Source organism: Choloepus didactylus, chromosome 2 (assembly GCF_015220235.1).
Source record: "Choloepus didactylus isolate mChoDid1 chromosome 2, mChoDid1.pri, whole genome shotgun sequence".
NCBI lineage: Eukaryota > Metazoa > Chordata > Mammalia > Pilosa > Megalonychidae > Choloepus > Choloepus didactylus.
Window position 1 is genome coordinate 245728717 of NC_051308.1, and position 20585 is coordinate 245749301.

The window sequence follows — 20585 nt, forward strand, 5'->3', positions numbered from 1 at the left end:
CTGGAGTAGCCGGATGAGGGCGAGGGAAAGGCGCAGTTTAATTCCGGGGCCTGGGCGGGGCCTACTTGATGACTGACTTCTTGGCTTTGTTGGGCGAAAAGAAGACCTCGGCTTGGTTCAGGGGGGGCACCTTCACCCCCTTCTGCTTCAGCTGATTGTAGTACTCGGTTCTCTCGGCGATGACCCTCTAGGAGAGAAACGCGGGCCCCTGCTGCAGCGCCCATCCCAGGTGGCTGCCGCGCCCCGGTCCCTTTCTCCCCGGCGTGGGTCAGAATTTACAGCCAGCTCTGCCGCCCTGCGGTCCCTCCGCCGACCTCCAGCGCCGGGGAGAAGCCACAGGACTCGGGGTTGGGAGGAGGACATGCGGCCCTGGGCTCCGGGGCCCTGCACTGCCCCTCCCCGAGCTGCGAGGAGCCCCAGGCGCCTGCAGGCCCTTGAGGGGCCAGGTCTGTGCCCAGGGCAGGTGGCGCCCAGCCTCCCCTGGGGTCACTGCTGGCTCATGTCACACAAAGAGGCCAAGGCGTGTTCCCTGGTTACGGAGTGACAACACCAACCTCCCTCCCCTCCTGCCTCCCCCAAATGACAGTATCGAGGGCCTTCCCTCCAGGTCCCCACACAGGGCCCCACTCCCTTCTGAGGAGCACCTCAGAGCTTCACCTTCTCGGGGAGGCCCACCCCCCACTCCAGGGAAACGGGTGCTGGAAGGTCACAGCACATACGGGGTCACGGCTGGGAGCAGAAGCAAAGCACAGCATCCCCTGCGCCCAGCCCCACAAACGCCACCCAAGCTGATCCATGCCACGTCACCAGGATTCCAGCCGAGGCCGCCCGGAGGTGCTAGGGCCATCTGCTTCCTCTGCAGGTGACGCTCCATGGACCAAGCAGCTGGCCCCCTCCCCACATAATCTAGGGGGGTTGCTGCTGCTGGTCCCTGGATGCCCCCCCTTATGCTGAGAGCCCCCCAGGCTCTCCAGCCCTGTGCCACCGCCACCAAGCTGCCACCCATTTGTGGTTCCACCTGAGGACAGCCAAGCCCTTAGGGGCCATCTGCCCCTCTGCCTGAGCAGAGAGAAAGGACAGCCCCGGGGCCACCTTGTGCAGGTGGCACCACCAGGATGAGAAGGGGGTCCCCCAGAATCCGATCGAGGCCTCTCCCTCCGCCCCCCGCTGCAGGGCAAGGAGGCGGCGGGGTCCTGGCATGCACCTGCAGGCATTCCAGTATGTCGTTGTCTGAGATTTCGGTGCTCAGGGACCTGATGCCCACGGTGCTGAAGGTGGCCTGGATGATCTTGTTTCTCAGTCTCTCCAGCTGCAGGCAGAGGGGTGACTGATGCCCGTCTGTGCCACGGAGGGCACCCGCCGGCTCGGTCAAGCCGCGCCATGGCCTCGCGGAACTTTCACAACCTCATTTTTCATGACCTTGAAACTGGAAACAGCATCCAGCTTCTGCCTGATAGCTGGAAGGTACCAGATCAACATCAGACCTGACGGCCTCACACCAAAGCCCATGCTGCACCCCGTTCGGGATGGAATCACGCCTACACCCCCCAAAAGACATGTTCAAGTCCTAAACCCCCACTGTGGCCTCGGGCGTGACCCCATTTGTAAATAGGACCGTCAAGGCGCGGTTTTCAGTCAGTGTGGACGTTTGTGGACAGGTCTTCGAAGAGCCTAGAGACCACATTGAAGTGGGGTGGCCTTCATCAGGGCTGGGGGCCTCACAAAGAGGAGCTTCAGATGCAGACACTCAGGAGAAACCAGAAACCGGTGGAGAAGCCAGAGGGGACAGGACGATGGCTGTGTGAGAGGGCACGGCCTCGCTGACCTCTGGATTTGGGATTTCTAACCTTCAACACTGCAAGACAAGCTGTTATCACAGCGGTCCTGGCGGACTAAGACTCCACCATGCCAACTAATTTTTTTAAATGAAAAAGTAAAACCTTCACGTGGTTAAACAGACAGACAGAAAACAGGAGTCCAGCACCAAGCTCCACCCAGCCGCCTCCAGAGGCGCTTTCCTAACATGACCCTGCCCGGGGGTGAGCAGGAGCCCCTGCACACTTTGTCCCCCGGCTTTCAGCATTCACCAGTCGCCCGGGCAGGTGCTGCTCGTTTCCTAGGAGCAGGGCCTTCCTCGCTGTGTCGGGGGCCGGGCCCTCTGTAGCGGGTGGACACTTGCCCTGGGCCTGGTCCCGTGAGCCTTTGGGGCCACGAACATCTCGTCCACGTGTACGGCCCCTGCCCGCCTCCCCAGGGGGAAGCTAATTGTTCCTGCCATAACCTCGGAGTCAGCTCCTCCGTCTGCACCCCAGAAACTCTCAGGCAGAGACCCCTGGCCCCAGGGACAGCAACAAGTCCTGGTGCCTCTACCTTCCCTATCCAGAATCCAGACGATGTGGAAATTGCCCGAGAGCCAGGCCAGTGAGCCTTGACATTTGCCTGAAAGAGTTGCCAGCAGGTCTGTTTTGCCTCTCGGGCAGGGGTTAAGTGGCAGCGGGAGCATGACGAGCCCCTGGACCTCGAGAGGGGAGGGGGATTCCTTCCTTCTTTCCAATATTTATTGAGCACCCTCAGTGCCAGGTTCTCAGCAAGGGGCTGGAGCTACGAAAGGGACAGGGGACGCAGTCTCTGTGCTGGAAGTGCCTCTTGCTGGGACAGGCTGGCGGCCACCTGGGAGGGAGGTCCAGCCACACACCCCCGCCCAGGCCTGACTTGGCCTCACCCACGGCACTGTCTCCTGCTGACCCCAGACCGAGCCTCGGAATCTTTCTTAACACAGCATTCCAGGCAATACCAAATAAATCAGTGTGAGCCAGCACAGGAAACGAAACCTATGCCATCTCCAGCCTAGTGTTTTCACCGGGAATGCTCCTGGCTTGGAAACCTAGTTTTCTATAAGACAACGGAAGTGGGAACCCCAGTGATGCTGTCTGAGCCAGCCGGCAAGAGGCCCACCCAAACAGGAAAACAATGCCATCGACTTACAGTTGGCACTCTTGGTGGGAGGAGAAAATGGTAGTTCAAAGCCTGCCCGCCGCGACCTTTACCTCTGCTTGCTTTGGTGTTCTAACTCAAGGTCGGTGCCTTGGGGGCCCTGGACCCTTGCCAGCGGGGTGCACCCGCCTTCCTGCATGGATCCTCTGCTCATGAGTGACACGGAGGCCGAGAGTGGGCCAGGGTCCAACCCCAGTGCCACCTTTGAGGTCTGGGATCTCAGGGGCTCACTCCCCCCTGCTGCCTCAGTGTCCCTATCTGTAAAGCGAGATTGAGGAGCGCATCCGCACACTCACTTTGCTGAAGGGGCTAAAAGAGTTTACCATCAGTGAAGCACTGGCACTGTGCCTGGCAGAATGTAAGCGCTCTGTGGCTGTACTAGGTCAGTGCCATTGGCCTCGTGTCCCTCCCACCCTAGCACCCTGCTCCTCCTGGCCAGCTGTTGTCCGAATCCTTTTGCTCCTTCTCAGCCGGTCCTGAGTCCGGCCTCCCCCATGGCCAAGGCCAGCCCCTGCCCACCAGGCTCCCTGCTGCGCCTCCGGCTCCATCACACCCTCCCTCCCCCTCCTCCTCCATCAGTGCTGTGCCAGGTGGTGGCATACGAAGGAGGGCAAAGCAGGCCCCAGCCCCCTCGGTATGCACGGCCTGCCCCGGTTGGCAGCGGGCAAGGCCCCTGCAGCTCTGGGCCACCGGCTGCTGGCAGGACCCTCAGAGGGGGAAGCTGGGCCTACCCTGGACTGGGCGCTCTCCAGAGCCACGCGGGCCTGCTGCTCGGCCTGCTGGATCATCTCGTTCCTGCTCTGCAGCGCGTCCTGCAGCTGCTTCTGCCTCTGCAGGTGGCTCTGGTCCAGGTCCACTTGTGCCTGCAGCTGGCCCACCTTGGTGTCGTACTCCGAGAGGACGTGCTCCCGCTTCCTCAGCTCCCGCTCCAGGTCCAGCACTTGCTGGGGGCAGGGCCGGGAGGACGGAGAAGTAGGTCCATCTGGCCAAGCCCACAGCACGAGCTTCCTACCCCCCATCCCCCCAGATGGTTGGCTGCTCTCGCTGTGCCAAGTCAAATCCGGACCCCGTGATTGCAGGGGAGCCCTCCGCGTGGATCTGTGGTCCCGAGATTTGCCGAGAGGTGTGCTGCCTAAAGTAAGTGGATACTGACTCAGCTGTGAATGGACTTCCCAGCTTTGCCTCACCCCATCACAATCCCGGGACTCCAAGGGAGGACAGCAACGGGCTGACCCTTTGCCAGGCCCAGGCAGTCACCTCTCGGAGCAGAAGGTTGTCCTTCTCAACGAGCCCCATCATTTCTGCATGCTTCTTAACTTCTCGGAGGTTGGAGAACTGGAAGGCAGACAGGGGGTTGGCTCAGGGACCCCCAAGGCAAGACAGCAGGTTGAACACACGCATCTAAGTCTTCTTCATCCCTAAACCCCACTGAAACAGAAGCAGTGGGATTTCTGTTGAGGATAGTGTGGTGGGTGGAGCTGCACATACCCCAGAAAAACATGGTCTTCAACTTAATCCGTTCCTGTGGGTGAGAAGCATTGTAAGTAGGACCTTCTCATGAGGCTACCTCAATTAAGGTGGGGCCCTGCTCAGTCAGGGTGGGTCTTAATCCTATTACTGGAATCCTTTATAAGCAGAATAAAATTTAGACACGCAGAAAATTCTAGTAAGCAAGAAGCTGAAGGTCAGTGGAACCCAGAAGAGAATGGAGAGGCCAGGAGAGGCCTCACGTGCACGGCCACGTGATAGAGGAGCCCAGGACCACGGATTTTGGGCAGCTGCCCCAGAAGGCCACAGGCTCTGGGATGAAAGCATCACTTTGGTGACGCCTTGATTTGGCCTTTCTTTTAGCCTCAAAACCGTGAGCCAATAAATTCCCATTGTTTAAACCAACCCATTGCATGGTATTTGCTTGAGCAGCCAAGGAAATTAAAACAGATAAGGAGAAAAGGAGGAAAAAAATACTAAAAACATTTTGGAAGCTGGAAAGCATATAGATGAGAGTTATCTCATGTAGCAGATCCAAGAAAGCTAAAACCTAAGCTGCTGTCAAAGCCAATTTACACTCAGGGTCCAGAAAGTGGCGGTACCAGCTTCTCCCAGACGGATGGACAGGCTGCAGTGATGGGGTGGGCAGGCTGCTGTTTCAGAAATGCCCGGAGCCCCAGCCTCATCCCCACAGGGGGCTGGAGGTCGGAGGCCGGCAGGGGCCCCGTGGGGATGGAGACAGTGCTCTCCAGACATGTGCCCTGAGTGTGGAGACCCTCCTTTCCTTCCAGGCAGGAAATGCTTCTGGGTTCCAGATTCCAGGGAAGCCCACCAAGCCACGAGGAGAAACCATGAGATATCGCCGATAGGGTCCCCCACTGAAATGCCCACGTGCACCCTCTGCCGCGAAGCACCACGTTGTCACACCCACACCCCGCTGTGTGCTCAGAGCTTCTAGCAGCTCTGACATGCAGCAAAGTTCTAGCATGAACGACGGAGGCCAAAAACCACCTTGAAAAGGGAACTCGTAGGAAATACACGCAGTGCAAGAAGTTAAAAAACAACATCTACCATTACACTGTCTTCAGGTAAGAGAAGATACCACAACTGGGAAATGAAAATGGGGTGAGCGTCAAAAACAAAGGAACATTCAGAGAACAAAAGAGACACCTTGGTAATGTAAACTATTGTGACAAAATTAAAACCCAATAGGAGGACTTTTGACAAAGTTAAGGGAAACTTCTAGAAAACAGAGCCAAAAGACAACAAGAATAAAAATAGGAGGGAATAGATAGGAAGAAAGGAAGCCCAGACCAGGAAGTCCAAAGGCAGAAAATTGGAGGGTCAGAAGGAGAGCTCAGAGAAGACAGAGGGGAGGAAATGCAAAATCTTACACCCAAAGAAAACTTCTGGAAGTAGATGAGGGGGATTTCTAGATGGAGAGGACCAATGCATGCCCAGCACAATGCATGAAAACAGACCTTTGATCAATACCACCCTGCAAAGGTTCAGAACGCTGGGGACAAAAAGAGGGTCTTACAACTTGCCAGAGGGAATCAGGGTGAATTTCGGGCTTCTCACCAGCAACCCTGGAAGCTAGAAGACGATAGGACGATGCCCTTGTGATTCTCAGGAAAACCGTCTTCCAGGCTGGGCTTCTATATCCAAGCAAATTTTATGACTGTGGCGAATAAGGACATTGGCAGACATATGGGGTCCCCCAAGATAAGAGAGTAACTCAAGAGAGAGAAAGGTACGGGTGCCACAGCTTTTGAATTGTGTTTTGTGAGTCTTAATACTATTTCCTAGGACCTTTGTTTTGGTTACATGTGTGTGCTGCCAACCGCTGTCCTAATAATGTAAATTATGACAGAATATTATTGGGAGGTGGGTGGATGGAAAAAGAGGGGGAAACAGGAGGAAAGAGAAGGGCTAGATGATGCAAACACTGAGACAGAAAAATCAAGAAGGGGCGATATAAGCATGCTGTTAGTGATATGCAGAAATTTGGAAAAATCAGCTAAGAGTTATCAGTGGCGGCCCTGGGGGTGGGGCAAATGAGCTGGGGACTCGTGTCTCGTCGGCAGCCTGCAGAAAGATTTGACTCCACGAGCCAGTGCATGACTAACTCTGATAGTCATAAAGACTAAAAAAGTCTAACGACAACAACAGCCCGAGGAGGAGGCAGCTCAGTGAGGGTGCACCCCTCCAAGCACAGCCGTCAGTCACCCCTGGGACTCTTGCTTGGGAAGTGGCCGGGATGCCCCAGCTCTGACGGGAAGAGGGGGCCGGGCCGCGTCTGGGCAGGTGGGCTCTGGCTTCCCACGGACCTGGGTGTCAGCTCCGGCTCTGCCACTTGGCAGCCACAAGCCCCTGGCAAATTCCAGAGGGCCCGTCAGCGGGACAGACGCACGCTGCCTCCCAGGGCCGGCCGTCGGGGCTCGTGAAGTGGGGCGTCGGCGTCGACGGGGGCACCCCACCTTGTCAGTCATGGCTTGCAGCTGATGCTTCCGCTCTCGCAGCTCCTGCTGCACCAGCTGGTTTTCCGTGCTCAGCTTTCTCATCTGGGACTCCTGGAAGTCCACTTGCCTTTGTAGGGACATGATCGTTCCTGAATGAGCAGACGGCCGCGGGCTTGGAGGCGAGCAAGATGGGAGGTGGCCGAGGAGGAAGGGGCACCCCCAGGCCACAGGCCGCCACCGCCGTGGACAGCACCCCCCCTTTGCCCGGAGCCACAGCCACCTGTTGCCATGGAGTGTCTGCTCCTGGCGACCGCCAGCTCGTGCTGGAGCTCCTGGATCACCTGCTCGCACTTCTCCAGCCGGGCGATCAGCTCCTCCTCGAAGGCATCGTCCACGGAGCAGCGCCTCCTGCCCTGGGCCTCCTCTTCCTCCCGCAGTTCCCTCTGCTCGCCCAGCTCCCGCCCCTCCTCCTCGTCCTCGTCCTCGTCCTGGTCCTCCTCCTCCTCCTCCTCCTCCATCTCCTCCTCGCCTCCCTCCTCTTCTGGGAGCACTCCCTCCTGCAGGGCCCCCTTCTCGCCCGCGCCCCCCTTGGCTGCGGGCCCCTGGCCCCTCTCCAGATCCTCGTCCTCCCGGCTGCCGCCTCCTTCCAGGGCCTGGGCCTTCTCGCCCCCGGGGTGCTCCTCCTGCAACTGGGAGAGGGGAGGGGAGGCGGGGCCGGGCTGTGGGCACCCTCCACCCAGGGGCGGGGGCTCCAGCGGTGGGGGGAGCCCTGCACAGTGGGGGGGCCTGGGGAGGGCGCCGCCTTTCCGGCTGCTCCGGGAAGCCAGGGGGAGCACCAGCTGGGAGCACCAGCCCAGGCACACGAGGGACGCCCAGCTCCTCCTCCCTCCTCCAGAGGCTGCAACGAGCCACATCCCAGGAGCCAGCCCTCCCACCTGTTCCCGGGGGTCGGCCAAGCTCAGCCCCCATCCGCTCCACACCTGCTTCCCACCCAGCTGCTCCTCCTGCTCGTCCCTGGGCTTTGGCGGAGCCTCCGGGAGCCGCTGCTGCAAGGGGCCTGGGTGATCCTTGAGGGCCCCCGCCTGCCCCCTCAGCTCCTGCAGGGCAACACGCTGCCAGCCCGGCCTGCTGGGGGCACCGCTGCCCTCTGGCCCAGGGCGCTGGGGAAGCGGGTGGCAGGATGGCAGGCAGGGCAGTAGCCGGCCAGCCAGCACCCATGGGCAGTAACGAGGGCTGGGGCAGCCTCCAACATGGCCATTGCCTGGGGCTGGGCCCCTAGCTCCCCTCTAATGGCCTGGGAGGGCCCCCCACACCCCTGCCTCATCCGGCCCTCCACCTGGGACTGGGGGAGGGCAGCACCCCCCACCTCACAGTCAAGGACACCAAGGCCAGTTCAGGTGGGTCCAAGCCTGCAGCGCTGGCCGCTGGGCTACCCGGCCGCCCACAACGCCCAGGCAAGGGCTGGGATCCACCTGCGGCATGGCCGTCCGCCTCCTAGGGTTGCAGAGCAGCAGGTGAGCTCAGAGGTGGGCTCCGGCCCTCGTTTTGCAGGTGAGGAAAGCGAGCCAAGAAAGGAGCCCGGCTTACCCCAGGTAGAAAGCAAGTTGGCGGCAGAGGTGGGGCCAGGTGGCAGGTGTGCAGCCACCGGCTCACAGCTCTCTTCTCGGCATCGCACCTCCTGCCCTCTGGCTTCCCAGGGATCCAACTCCCACGGCCCCGGCCAGCTCCAGCGAGCCCCAGGGAACCTTCCCGGGTGGCTGGGGACTTGCCCGGGAGCCTGTGGTCCGTTGGAGGCCGAGCCTCCGGCCGCCACTCACCCTCAAGCCCGGGGAGACGGCTGTCCTCCGGCCTTTGGTTTTGAGGAGGCGCCTGAGCTGCCTCTTCAGGGCCCGCTTCTCCTCCAGGAGCCCCGAGACCACCTGGTCCTTCTTCCGACTCTGCGCCTCCAGCTCCAACAGGTGCTGCACCTCCTCCCCCAGCCTGAACAGCTGGTTATCCTGGTAGAAAGAGGGGCGCCCATGTGGGTCCCCACGGCCACACGGCACACTCTCAGGGCCCAGGAAGAGCAGATCCACTGTCCTGGGACCCCCAGGTCCCCAGACCAAGGCGCGTGCCCCGGCCCTTTCCTGCAGCCCGTGGCTCCGTCCTCACTGCGCCCGTTCGAGGGGACGCGTGAGCAGCCCTCCTCTCGGGCCTGGCTCCTGGTCATCCTCCACTGTGACTGAGGGACGTCTGTCTTCCACAGAGCAACGCTCTCCGAGGGCCCCCCCAGGCGCTGGTCGGGAGCCCCCCTCTCCCTCCACCCCCAGGTCTCAAAACCTCAATTCCTTCAATTCTTCCAAAATGAAGGCAAGATAGAGATGTTTTTGTACAAACAGGAACAGAACAACCTAGTCACCAGCAGACCTGAACTCCAGTACTGAAGGGAATTCTTCAGCCAGGAGGAAATGATCCCAGGCAGAATTGTGGAAGGACAGATAACTAGACAATCTCCCAAACAAAAGAGAATCAAGCAGTGTGTTTCTACATGACCCATGGATCAAAAAAAAAATCACAAACGAAGTGAGAAAATATTTTGAACTGAATGAAAATGAGCATTTGGACATATTGAAAGCTGTGGGATGCATCTAAAGCCGTGATGAAAGGCACATTTATGGCCTTAAGATGTGAATATTAGGGGATAAAGTTGAAAATCAGTGATCTAAGTATTCATCTCAATAATTCAGGAAAAAGAATTGCAAATGAAATCTCAAGAAAGTAGAAGGAAAGAAAGAATAAAACTATGTGCAAGAATTAATGGCACGGGGAGGGAAAGAGGGGAGGGGATAGGCAAATATGGAAACATTTTAACATTTGGAGAATCTGACTGGAGGGATTGTGGAATTATTTGTCTTAGTTTACATCTGAAATTGTCAAAATACAAAGTTAAAGGAAAATATAATGATGCAGCTGATCACATTGAATTCCCCGGCCACGGTGATTTTAGAAATGAGCACAGGTCCCAGAGTTGCCCGGAGACCGCTGAGATAATGAGGCTTGTTTCCCACTGGGGCTGCGGGCGGCTCCCTTGGTACCAAATGAGAAGAGCTTATCTGCAGCGGAAGCCAGCTCGGGAGGAGCATAGGTGAGTGAAAGGGGGCCCTGGTGATGCTATTGGAGCCCCTGGAGACAGCCATGCCTGTAGCCCTTCCCCTGCACAGTTCACACACATGAGCCTGTGAATCCCCACCTGCCGTTTGGATTAATACAGCAGTGAACATCCTTTTACATATATCTGTATGTGTGTTGATCTAATTATAGCCTCAGGCTGTTTCCTGGAAGTGAAATTGCTTGCTCAAATGGTATAGACATTTTTAAAATTGTAAAATCTATCATAAAATATAGAGATCAAGTTTAAAGAATACAAATAAAGTGGAATGCTCAGAAACCCTCATTGTCAGCACCTAGAAGCCCCCACTGTGCCCCCCACCCAACCGCATCCTCCTTCGTGCCCCCCACCAACTACCCAAACGCTCGTGTTACTCATTTCCGTAATTTTCATCAAGGCTTCAGCAGCTTTTTTTTTTAAAAAAAGAATGAATGATATAGAAAAATATGTATCAGAGAAAACCGAAAACTGATTCTATGAAGAGTATTAAAATTGATAAACCTAAACAACAAAAAAAGAGGGAATTTAAAAGCCACCCGAATTACCTGAAGTAAGATTGCCAGATAACCCACATGGGAATGAATGATCCCAATTCTGAATGTCCATCGGGGGAGGCAGACCTTGGCAGGAAACAAAAAAGAGGGGAGGCCCAAGCGATTGGTGGCTGGAATGGAAAACAGCCTGCCCCCACAGAGCCCAAAGATTCTGGAAGGCGAGTAGGAGAATACCACGTGCAGGGTTAGGCTAATACATTTGAAAATTCATATGAAATGGACAAATTCCTGGAAAAACACAGCTCACCAAAACTGAAACCGGTGGAAAAAGCAAAATCTGAATATCTTTCCAAGGAACTGGATTTGTGATGAGAATAAACCTTCCTTCTAAGATTAAACTTCCAGGCCAAGAAGACTTTGACAGCGAATTCTTCAGATCTTTATGGCAGAAGTAACACCAATCTTAAGAAAATTTGCCAAAGAATAGAAAAAGAGGAAACACTGCACTTCTCAACTTTTTAAATGAGGCCAGAAAACTCGGGCACCACAACTGGACAAAGAAGTTGCCACTCAGGTAAATTATAGGTCAGTCTTTCTCGTAAGCACAGATGGAAAAAGAAAAATAGCACCAGGACAAATCTGCTTGTCCGTGAGCATTTGCATACGAAGCTGATGTCTTCTCTCCAGAGTGGAGCGTGGAAGGTTCGAGATGGCACTGGTCAGGGGTGTGCGTCGGTGGGTCTCACGGCAACTGAAAACTGTTGCCTGCAGGGGTGAGGGTGGACCAGTGGCTGGAAAATTTGTAAGGAGTCCGATTCGGAAAAGCCGGCCCGACCGAACCCACCCTGTGCCAGAACCAGAGCCTCCCAGGGTGGGCTTGTCACCCCCGGGGTGATGCAGGGCAGGGGTGAAGGGCCGGGATGTGTGCAGCCTCCGGGCCTGCCGCACCACCCACCCCAACCGGTACCTTCTCGTGGATGACCGAGATGTACCAGGGCACCCTTTTCCTCGGGGCGCCCTGGGCCACAATGGGGCTGCTGGCGACTGGGCTCCCCGGCCCCGACTTGCTGCCCTTCCATAGGCTGCTGACCTCGCAGGCGCTCTTGCTAACGGGAAGCCCTGCCGGGGAAGGGAGGCAGAGAGGGGTCTGTCCCCCACACCCCAGCGGGCTGGATCCCTCGTGACCCCACTGGCCCTCTCGGGGCTTCCTCAGAAATGCGCTCTGCCCAGCTGAGCTCCTGCACGCTCCCAAGTCTTATCAGGACTGCAAAATTTCAGTACTTCATCACGATTGGTCTGATGTCCGTCTTGCCCACGAGACCCAAGGTTCTGGACTTGTGTGCCTGCTGACCCCGCGCCTCGCCCAGTGCATGTTGAACAATCAAGTAAATGCCTCAAAGAAGAATCCGTGACCCTCGGCATGGGGGACCCAGGAAATCAGGGGAGGGGGCCCCGGACACTTGCCCTTCCCCTCCTGGGCCTCGGTTTCCCCACCTCGGGGGTAGGGGCCCTGGTCACTACAGGTCGCCCCCCACTTGGCTCTAGCTCTTGACACTTTAAGGCAGAGAAGGATCAATCTTAGTGTGGATTTCATCTTTGAGTAAAAGAAAGCAAGTGAATTTGTCTGTAAACCCAGTGTTGAATGGGGGCTTTTGCTCGGGGGGATGCTGGCCCCTGTGTAAGGGACGTGGGGCGGGTGGGGGATGGATGAGTGGGGGGGTGGATGGGGGATGATAGACAGGTAGGGGACAGGTGGTGAGGAATGGATGGGTGGGGGGCAGGTTGGGGAGAGTCATGTGGGAGATGGACATGTGGGGGGCAGAATCTGACTATAGTTTTGCCAAACATAAAACCCCACTGCCCCAGGGGACTCAGTGAGTCCTGGAAAGGGGGTTCCATCGGGCATGACCAGGTACCCCTGAGGGGGAGCAGGCCCTCATGCCCAGGGTCCCAGGTGCAGGCAGGGGGCCCACGCGGCCAGGCTGAGACCCCACAGTGGCTCACTCTGGGCTAGACAGGCCCCACCTCACCTTTCACGCTCGTGTCTGAGCCCTGCGGGGCCGAGAGCGGGTCTGCCCTCATCTTCCAGGGCTCGGCGCTGACGCACACATCCCTGGGCAGAGCCGCAGTCGGGGCCAACCCTGTGGAATGGTCGACACACCAACTGGTCACTGCTAAGGCTTTTTCTTGCAAGTCCTCAGGAGCAGCCATGCCTGTCTTTAAACTTCACGTAGGGATGTTTTTCCTGGTGGATGCATGGAATCGGAAACACAGGCTGAACTGGAGCCGATGGGCTCCATCCTACTGCCCGCTTCTGGATGTGTCCACCTGCCTCGGAATAGCAGACCCCACGCTCCCTTCTGCAACACTGGCTCCTCTGAAAGTCTCATCAACATCCCTCTGCCTCTAGACAAGGCCCACCTAGAGGGCAGGACCTGTTCCCATTTATTGCCCGGTTGGCTGGCTAAGGTCTATGCCCCGTCCAGTTGTATCATGGGCACTAGACCACCATCTCACAGTCCCTAGGGTTATTGTGTGTGGGGAAGCGGGCAAGCCTAAGGTGCAAGCCAGGGTGCCTGGGACAAAGCCTGGGCTCTGAAAACCTGCCCTTGGGTGGCCACTGAGTTCCTTAGCATCCTTCTCAGACCCACGTGTTCCATATCAGTACAATGAATGGTTAGATGAAGCAGTTGCTAAGGCTCCTGATAGATGTTTATCATCCATGAGCTATTTTGGCCCATCCTTACTTGCAGGAAAGAATATCTTTCAGATTCCTGAAGTTTCTAGAATCTGCAACCATCTCCCCCCTGTCCAACCTTACTGAATCTTTGATGAGTAGGAAAATAAGAAAAAAAAACAATAAGGCTGGGAGACAAAGCACAATGAGGAGGAGGAGGAGAAGGATGCAGATGATGGTGGTGATGGTGATGATGGTGAAGATGCTGGTGATGGTGATGATGATGGTGGTGATGATGGTGTGATGATGATGGTGATGAAATGATGATAAAGGTGGTAGTGATTGTGACGGTGATGAAGATGGTAGTGTGGATGGTGATGATAATGATGAGAGTGGTGATTATGGTGAAGATGATGGTGATGGTGATATGGTGGTGGTGATGGTGAAGATTGTGATGGTGATGATAGCGAGGGTGATGGTGAAGATTGTGATCGTGATGATGGTGATGGTGGTGATGGTGGTGATGATAACAGTAGTGAGGATGGTGATGATGTTGATGAAGGTGGTGATGATGGTGATGAAGTGATGATGATAATGGTGGTGATGATGAAGGTGATGGTGTTGGTGATAATGATGGTGATGATGGTGATGGTAGTGGTGATGGTGATGATGGTTGTGGTCATGATGGTGGTGTTGGTGTTGGTGGTGATGGTTATAGTGTTGGTGGCGGTGGTGATGGTGGTGATGGAATGATGGTGATGGTGATTGTGATGATGATTAAGTGACGATGATGGTGATAGTGATGGTGGTGGTGGTGAGGATGATAGTAGTAACCTTGGTGATGGTTATGATGGTGATGATGATTATGGTGGTGATGATAGTGATGGTGGTGGTGGTGATGATGGTGATGGTGATTAGGGTAATGATGGTAGTGATGGTGATGATGGTGATGATGATGATGGTGATGAAGGTGGTGATGATGGTGGTGATAATGTTAATGATAATGATCAGATAGCAAAAAGGAGAAAGCAGCCTTCTTCCCATCCCTCCCTCCCTCCTCAGCCTCAGCTGCTTCTTCCTGCTCTGGCTTCTTGCACACAGAATGACTTTTCAGGAGAAGCCACGGCTGCCAGTGCAGGCCAGAGGGACCTGGTGCTGGGAGGTTGCCTGAGCCGGGCAGGTGGGGGGTTCCTGCAGGGGCCCCCACCAGTGGCTCTCACCATGGCGGGACATGGACGTGGCTCTAGTGCTGAACTGCGGGCAGCCGGGACGCATGAGAAAGGCGCTTCGCAGTTCCTCCACTTGGGACACAAAGCCGCTGCCCCCAGGGCTGGAGGCCTCCTTGGCTTCACTCTGGCAAGGCGGGAAGGGGGACAGCGGCTGAGAGGGGCACCCGGACAGCCCTCGCCCACTGGGCATTCAGAGGCTCCGCCCTGGGTGCTGACTGCCAGGCGCACTCCTGGCCCTGCTGGATGCTTAAGAAACGCAACTGGACGCTGACTGAGAAACGATTGTCTCCTGAGTCTGGAACACTGTGTCCATCCGGAAAGTGCCTGAGGGATCTGGGGGTGGCTTTCCTGGGCTCTCAGCATGGGGGCAGGGGCACCTCCAACCTTTCCAGCCGAGCTTTCTCACCTTTTCAAGACCGCGCCTCGGAAGTCTCAGGGCAAAACTGCGCCTCCTGTCTCCCCGGCCAAGGATGGAGCCCTTCACTGGGGAAAGCCGGGGCCCAAAGCAGCTGGTCCCCAGCAGAACCAGAGGCTGAGGCCATGGGAACCAGGCACCAGACCCTCGGGGGGCAGGGCAGGGGCTGGGACGGAAACTGGCAGGAAGCCTGAGAACGGGCAGGTGGGTCCTGTCCTAGTTCCACTGCTCAGGGTTTTGAGCTGCTTCTGGGGCCCACTGCGAAAACTCAGGGGGCGACGGGAAGCCACCTGTCCCCCGGACGCTGGGCTGGCCACATGGCCCCTCCGCCAAGGCCAGTACCCTTTTTCCGTAGTAGCGGCTGATGGTCTGCGCGGCCTTGCTGAGGGAGCGCTGACCGCTGCACAGCTTCCACTCCGGGGCCCCAGCTCCCCGGGCGGCCACGCTCTGGAGAACCGCCAGGCCCTTGGCCATGGAGCTGGGCACCGCGGGGCACTTCTTGGGCGCGTCGGCTTCCATTTTAGGGAACATCAGGAAGGGGGAGCAGCGGCCCAGTCTGGACATTTGAACCGACCACCGGGACCTGGATGACAACCCAGGTACTGGTGCAGGACGTCGGGGAGAACATGGGCTCCAGCAGGAAGCCCAGGAGGGCAGCTTCTAGAGGGAGCCTGGGAGTGGAGTGTGGCATCACAGTTGTCTCCATAGAAACCGGGCATGTCAATCATCTTGATTTTCTGCAATTAGGAAAAGGAGCTGGAAAGGGGACCCAGAAGCTGCTCCCACCAAATCTTAGCTGATTGCAAGTTTCAGAGAAATGGCCAGAGGCATCACAGCCCAGTGTCCTTTTTTCTTCTTTCTTCATCATCAGTTTTAACTTGTTTGAAATCTGATACTGGGGCAGTGGCTCTGTCAGGAAAATTTAAATGTCCTTGGTTAAATTCCATAATTTCGAAGCATTTCTTAACACCAGAAGAGGTAATTCTTTCTTAAAAAGGAATTGGGTATTATTCTTGTTATTTTTGTGTGTGTGCTAATGAAGGTGTCAGGGATTGATTTAGGTGATGAATGTACAACTATGTAATGGTACTGTGAACAACCGAATGTACGATTCGTTTTGTAAAAACAAAAACAAAAACAAAAACAAACAAACAAACAAAAGGATATGTAAGTGCAAATGTTCAAAAATTAATTTCAGTGATGAACGCACAACTATATAATGGTACTGTGAACAAATGAATGTATGCTTTGTATGACTGCATGGTATGTGAATGTATCTCAATAAAAATGAATTAAAAAAAAAAAAAAAAAGGAATTGGGGTGTGTGGGGGGGACCTCTTCCAGGGAAAGGCTTTAGGGTTATTTTTTAAATCTCGGTGTCCCAGGTTCTCGGACTGGGGCTCAAAAAGGGCATTAAGAAATGATGTAGGAGGCGGGGCAAGATGGCAGACTGGTGAGCTGTAAGTTTTAGTTACTCCTCCAGGAAAGTAGGTAAAAAGCCAGGAACTGCGTGGACTGGACACCACAGAGCAATCTGACTTTGGGCATACTTCATACAACACTCATGAAAACGTGGAACTGCTGAGATCAGCGAAATCTGTAAGTTTTTGCGGCCAGGGGACCCGCGCCCCTCCCTGCCAGGCTCAGTCCCGGGGGAGGAGGGGCTGTCAGCTCCGGGAAGGAGAAGGGAGAACTGCAGTGGCTGCTCTTATCGGAAACTCATTCTACTGATTCAAACTCCAACCATAGATAGACTGAGACCAGACACCAGAGACTCTGAGAGCAGCCAGCCCAGCAGAGAGGAGACAGGCATAGAAAAAAAACAACACGAAAAACTCCAAAATAAAAGCAGAGGATTTTTGGAGTTCTGGTGAACACAGAAAGGGGAAGGGCGGAGCTCAGGCCTTGAGGCGCATATGCAAATCCCGAAGAAAAGCTGATCTCTCTGCCCTGTGGACCTTTCCTTAATGGCCCTGGTTGCTTTCTCTATTAGCATTTCAATAACCCATTAGATCTCTGAGGAGAGCCTTTTTTTGTTGTTGTTGTTTTTGTTTTTTGTTTTATGTTTTTTTTTTTTAAATCCTTTTTTCTTTTTCTAAAACAATTACTCTAAGAAGCCCAATACAGAAAGCTTCAAAGACTTGCTATTTGGGCACGTCAAGTCAAGAGCAGAACTAAGAGAGCTCTGAGACAAAAGGCAATAATCCAGTGGCTGAGAAAATTCACTAAACAACACAACTTCCCAAGAAAAGGGGGGTGTCCGCTCACAGCCACCATCCTGGTGGACAGGAAACACTCCTGCCCATCGCCAGCCCCATAGCCCAGAGCTGCCCCAGACAACCCAGTGTGACGGAAGTGCTTCAAATAACAGGCACACACCACAAAACTGGGCGTGGACATTAGCCTTCCCTGCAACCTCAGCTGAATGTCCCAGAGCTGGGAAGGTGGAGCAGTGTGAATTAACAAAGCCCCATTCAGCCATCATTTGAGCAGACTGGGAGCCTCCCTACACAGCCCAGCAGCCCAGAACTGCCCTGGGGGGACAGCACTCACCTGTGACATAGCACAGTCATCCCTCAACAGAGGACCCGGGGTGCACAGCCTGGAAGAGGGGCCCACTTCCAAGTCTCAGGAGCCATACGCCAATACCAAAGACTTGTGGGTCAGTGGCAGAGACAAACTGTGGCAGGACTGAACTGAAGGATTAGACTATTGCAGCAGCTTTAAAACTCTAGGATCATCAGGGAGATTTGATTGTTAGGGCCACCCCCCCTCCCCGACTGCCCAGAAACACGCCCCACATACAGGGCAGGCAACACCAACTACACACGCAAGCTTGGTACACAAATTGGGCCCCACAAGACCCACTCCCCCACTCACCAAAAAGGCTAAGCAGGGGAGAACTGGCTTGTGGAGAACAGGTGGCTCGTGGACGCCACCTGCTGGTTAGTTAGAGAAAGTGTACTCCACGAAGCTGTAGATCTGATAAATTAGAGATAAGGACTTCAACTGGTCTACAAACCCTAAAAGAAACCCTATCAAGTTCAGCAAATGCCACGAGGCCAAAAACAACAGAAAATTATAAAGCATATGAAAAAAACCAGACGATATGGATAACCCAAGCCCAAGCACCCAAATCAAAAGACCAGAAGAGACACAGCACCTAGAGCAGCTACTCAAAGAACTAAAGATGAACAATGAGACCATAGTACGGGATATGAAGGAAATCAAGAAGACCCTAGAAGAGCATAAAGAAGACATTGCAAGACTAAATAAAAAAATGGATGATCTTATGGAAATTAAAGAAACTGTTGACCAAATTAAAAAGATTCTGGACACTCATAGTACAAGACTAGAGGAAGTTGAACAACGAATCAGTGACCTGGAAGATGACAGAATGGAAAACGAAAGCATAAAAGAAAGAATGGGGAAAAAAATTGAAAAAATCGAAATGGACCTCAGGGATATGATAGATAATATGAAACATCCCAATATAAGACTTATTGGTGTCCCAGAAGGGGAAGAAAAGGGCAAAGGTCTAGGAAGAGTATTCAAAGAAATTGTTGGGGAAAACTTCCCAAATCTTCTAAACAACATAAATACACAAATCATAAATGCTCAGCGAACTCCAAATAGAATAAATCCAAAAAAACCCACTCCGAGACATATACTGATCACACTGTCAAACATAGAAGAGAAGGAGCAAGTTCTGAAAGCAGCAAGAGAAAAGCAATTCACCACATACAAAGGAAACAGCATAAGACTAAGTAGTGACTACTCAGCAGCCACCATGGAGGCGAGAAGGCAGTGGCACGATATATTTAAAATTCTGAGTGAGAGGAATTTCCAGCCAAGAATACTTTATCCAGCAAAGCTCTCCTTCAAATTTGAGGGAGAGCTTAAATTTTTCACAGACAAAGAAATGCTGAGAGAATTTGCTAACAAGAGACCTGCCCTACTGGAGATACTAAAGGGAGCCCTACAGACAGAGAAACAAATACAGGACAGAGAGACTTGGAGAAAGGTTCAGTACTAAAGAGATTCAGTATGGGTACAATAAAGGATATTAATAGAGAGAGGGAAAAATATGGCAAACATAAACCAAAGGATAAGATGGCTGATTCAAGAAATGCCTTCACGGTTTTAACATTGAATGTAAATGGATTAAACTCCCCAATTAAAAGATATAGATTCGCAGAATGGATCAAAAAAAATGAACCATCAATATGTTGCATACAAGAGACTCATCTTAGACACAGGGACACAAAGAAACTGAAAGTGAAAGGATGGAAAAAAATATTTCATGCAAGCTACAGCCAAAAGAAAGCAGGTGTAGCAATATTAATCTCAGATAAAATAGACTTCAAATGCAGGGATGTTTTGAGAGACAAAGAAGGCCACTACATACTAATAAAAGGGGCAATTCAGCAAGAAGAAATAACAATCGTAAATGTCTATGCACCCAATCAAGGTGCCACAAAATACATGAGAGAAACACTGGCAAAACTAAAGGAAGCAATTGATGTTTCCACAATAATTGTGGGAGACTTCAACACATCACTCTCTCCTATAGATAGATCAACCAGACAGAAGACCAATAAGGAAATTGAAAACCTAAACAATCTGATAAATGAATTAGATTTAACAGACATCTACAGAACATTACATCCCAAATCACCAGGATACACATACTTTTCTAGTGCTCACGGAACTTTCTCCAGAATAGATCATATGCTGGGACATAAAACAAGCCTCAATAAATTTAAAAAGATTGAAATTATTCAAAGCACATTCTCTGACCACAATGGAATACAATTAGAAGTCAATAACCATCAGAGACTTAGAAAATTCACAAATACCTGGAGGTTAAACAACACACTCCTAAACAATCAGTGGGTTAAAGAAGAAATAGCAAGAGAAATTGCTAAATATATAGAGACGAATGAAAATGAGAACACAACATACCAAAACCTATGGGATGCAGCAAAAGCAGTGCTAAGGGGGAAATTTATAGCACTAAACGCATATATTAAAAAGGAAGAAAGAGCCAAAATCAAAGAACTGATGGATCAACTGAAGAAGCTAGAAAATGAACAGCAAACCAATCCTAAACCAAGTACAAGAAAAGAAATAACAAGGATTAAAGCAGAAATAAATGACATAGAGAACAAAAAAACAATAGAGAGGATAAATATCACCAAAAGTTGGTTCTTTGAGAAGATCAACAAGATTGACAAGCCCCTAGCTAGACTGACAAAATCAAAAAGAGAGAAGACCCATATAAACAAAATAATGAATGAAAAAGGTGACATAACTGCAGATCCTGAAGAAATTAAAAAAATTATAAGAGGATATTATGAACAACTGTATGGCAACAAACTGGATAATGTAGAAGAAATGGACAATTTCCTGGAAACATATGAACAACCTAGACTGACCAGAGAAGAAATAGAAGACCTCAACCAACCCATCACAAGCAAAGAGATCCAATCAGTCATCAAAAATCTTCCCACAAATAAATGCCCAGGGCCAGATGGCTTCACAGGGGAATTCTACCAAACTTTCCAGAAAGAACTGACACCAATCTTACTCAAACTCTTTCAAAACATTGAAAAAAATGGAACACTACCTAACTCATTTTATGAAGCTAACATCAATCTAATACCAAAACCAGGCAA

At 53.1% G+C, this 20585-nt stretch overlaps 1 protein-coding gene across 1 annotated transcript; it reads right to left on the bottom strand.

Annotated features, from left to right (window-relative positions):
* Positions 1–61: 61 nt before the first annotated feature.
* Positions 62–15426, bottom strand: CCDC27 (coiled-coil domain containing 27). The gene is made up of 14 exons (XM_037810505.1): positions 15250–15426; positions 14484–14616; positions 12617–12727; positions 11554–11705; positions 8762–8941; positions 8316–8438; positions 7880–8104; positions 7496–7633; positions 7225–7465; positions 6963–7093; positions 4252–4329; positions 3726–3938; positions 1205–1309; positions 62–187 (listed from the first exon to the last, which is right to left on the bottom strand). The coding sequence occupies exons 1-14, from the start codon at positions 15424–15426 to the stop codon at positions 62–64; spliced, it is 2133 nt and encodes a 710-aa protein (XP_037666433.1).
* Positions 15427–20585: the final 5159 nt, after the last annotated feature.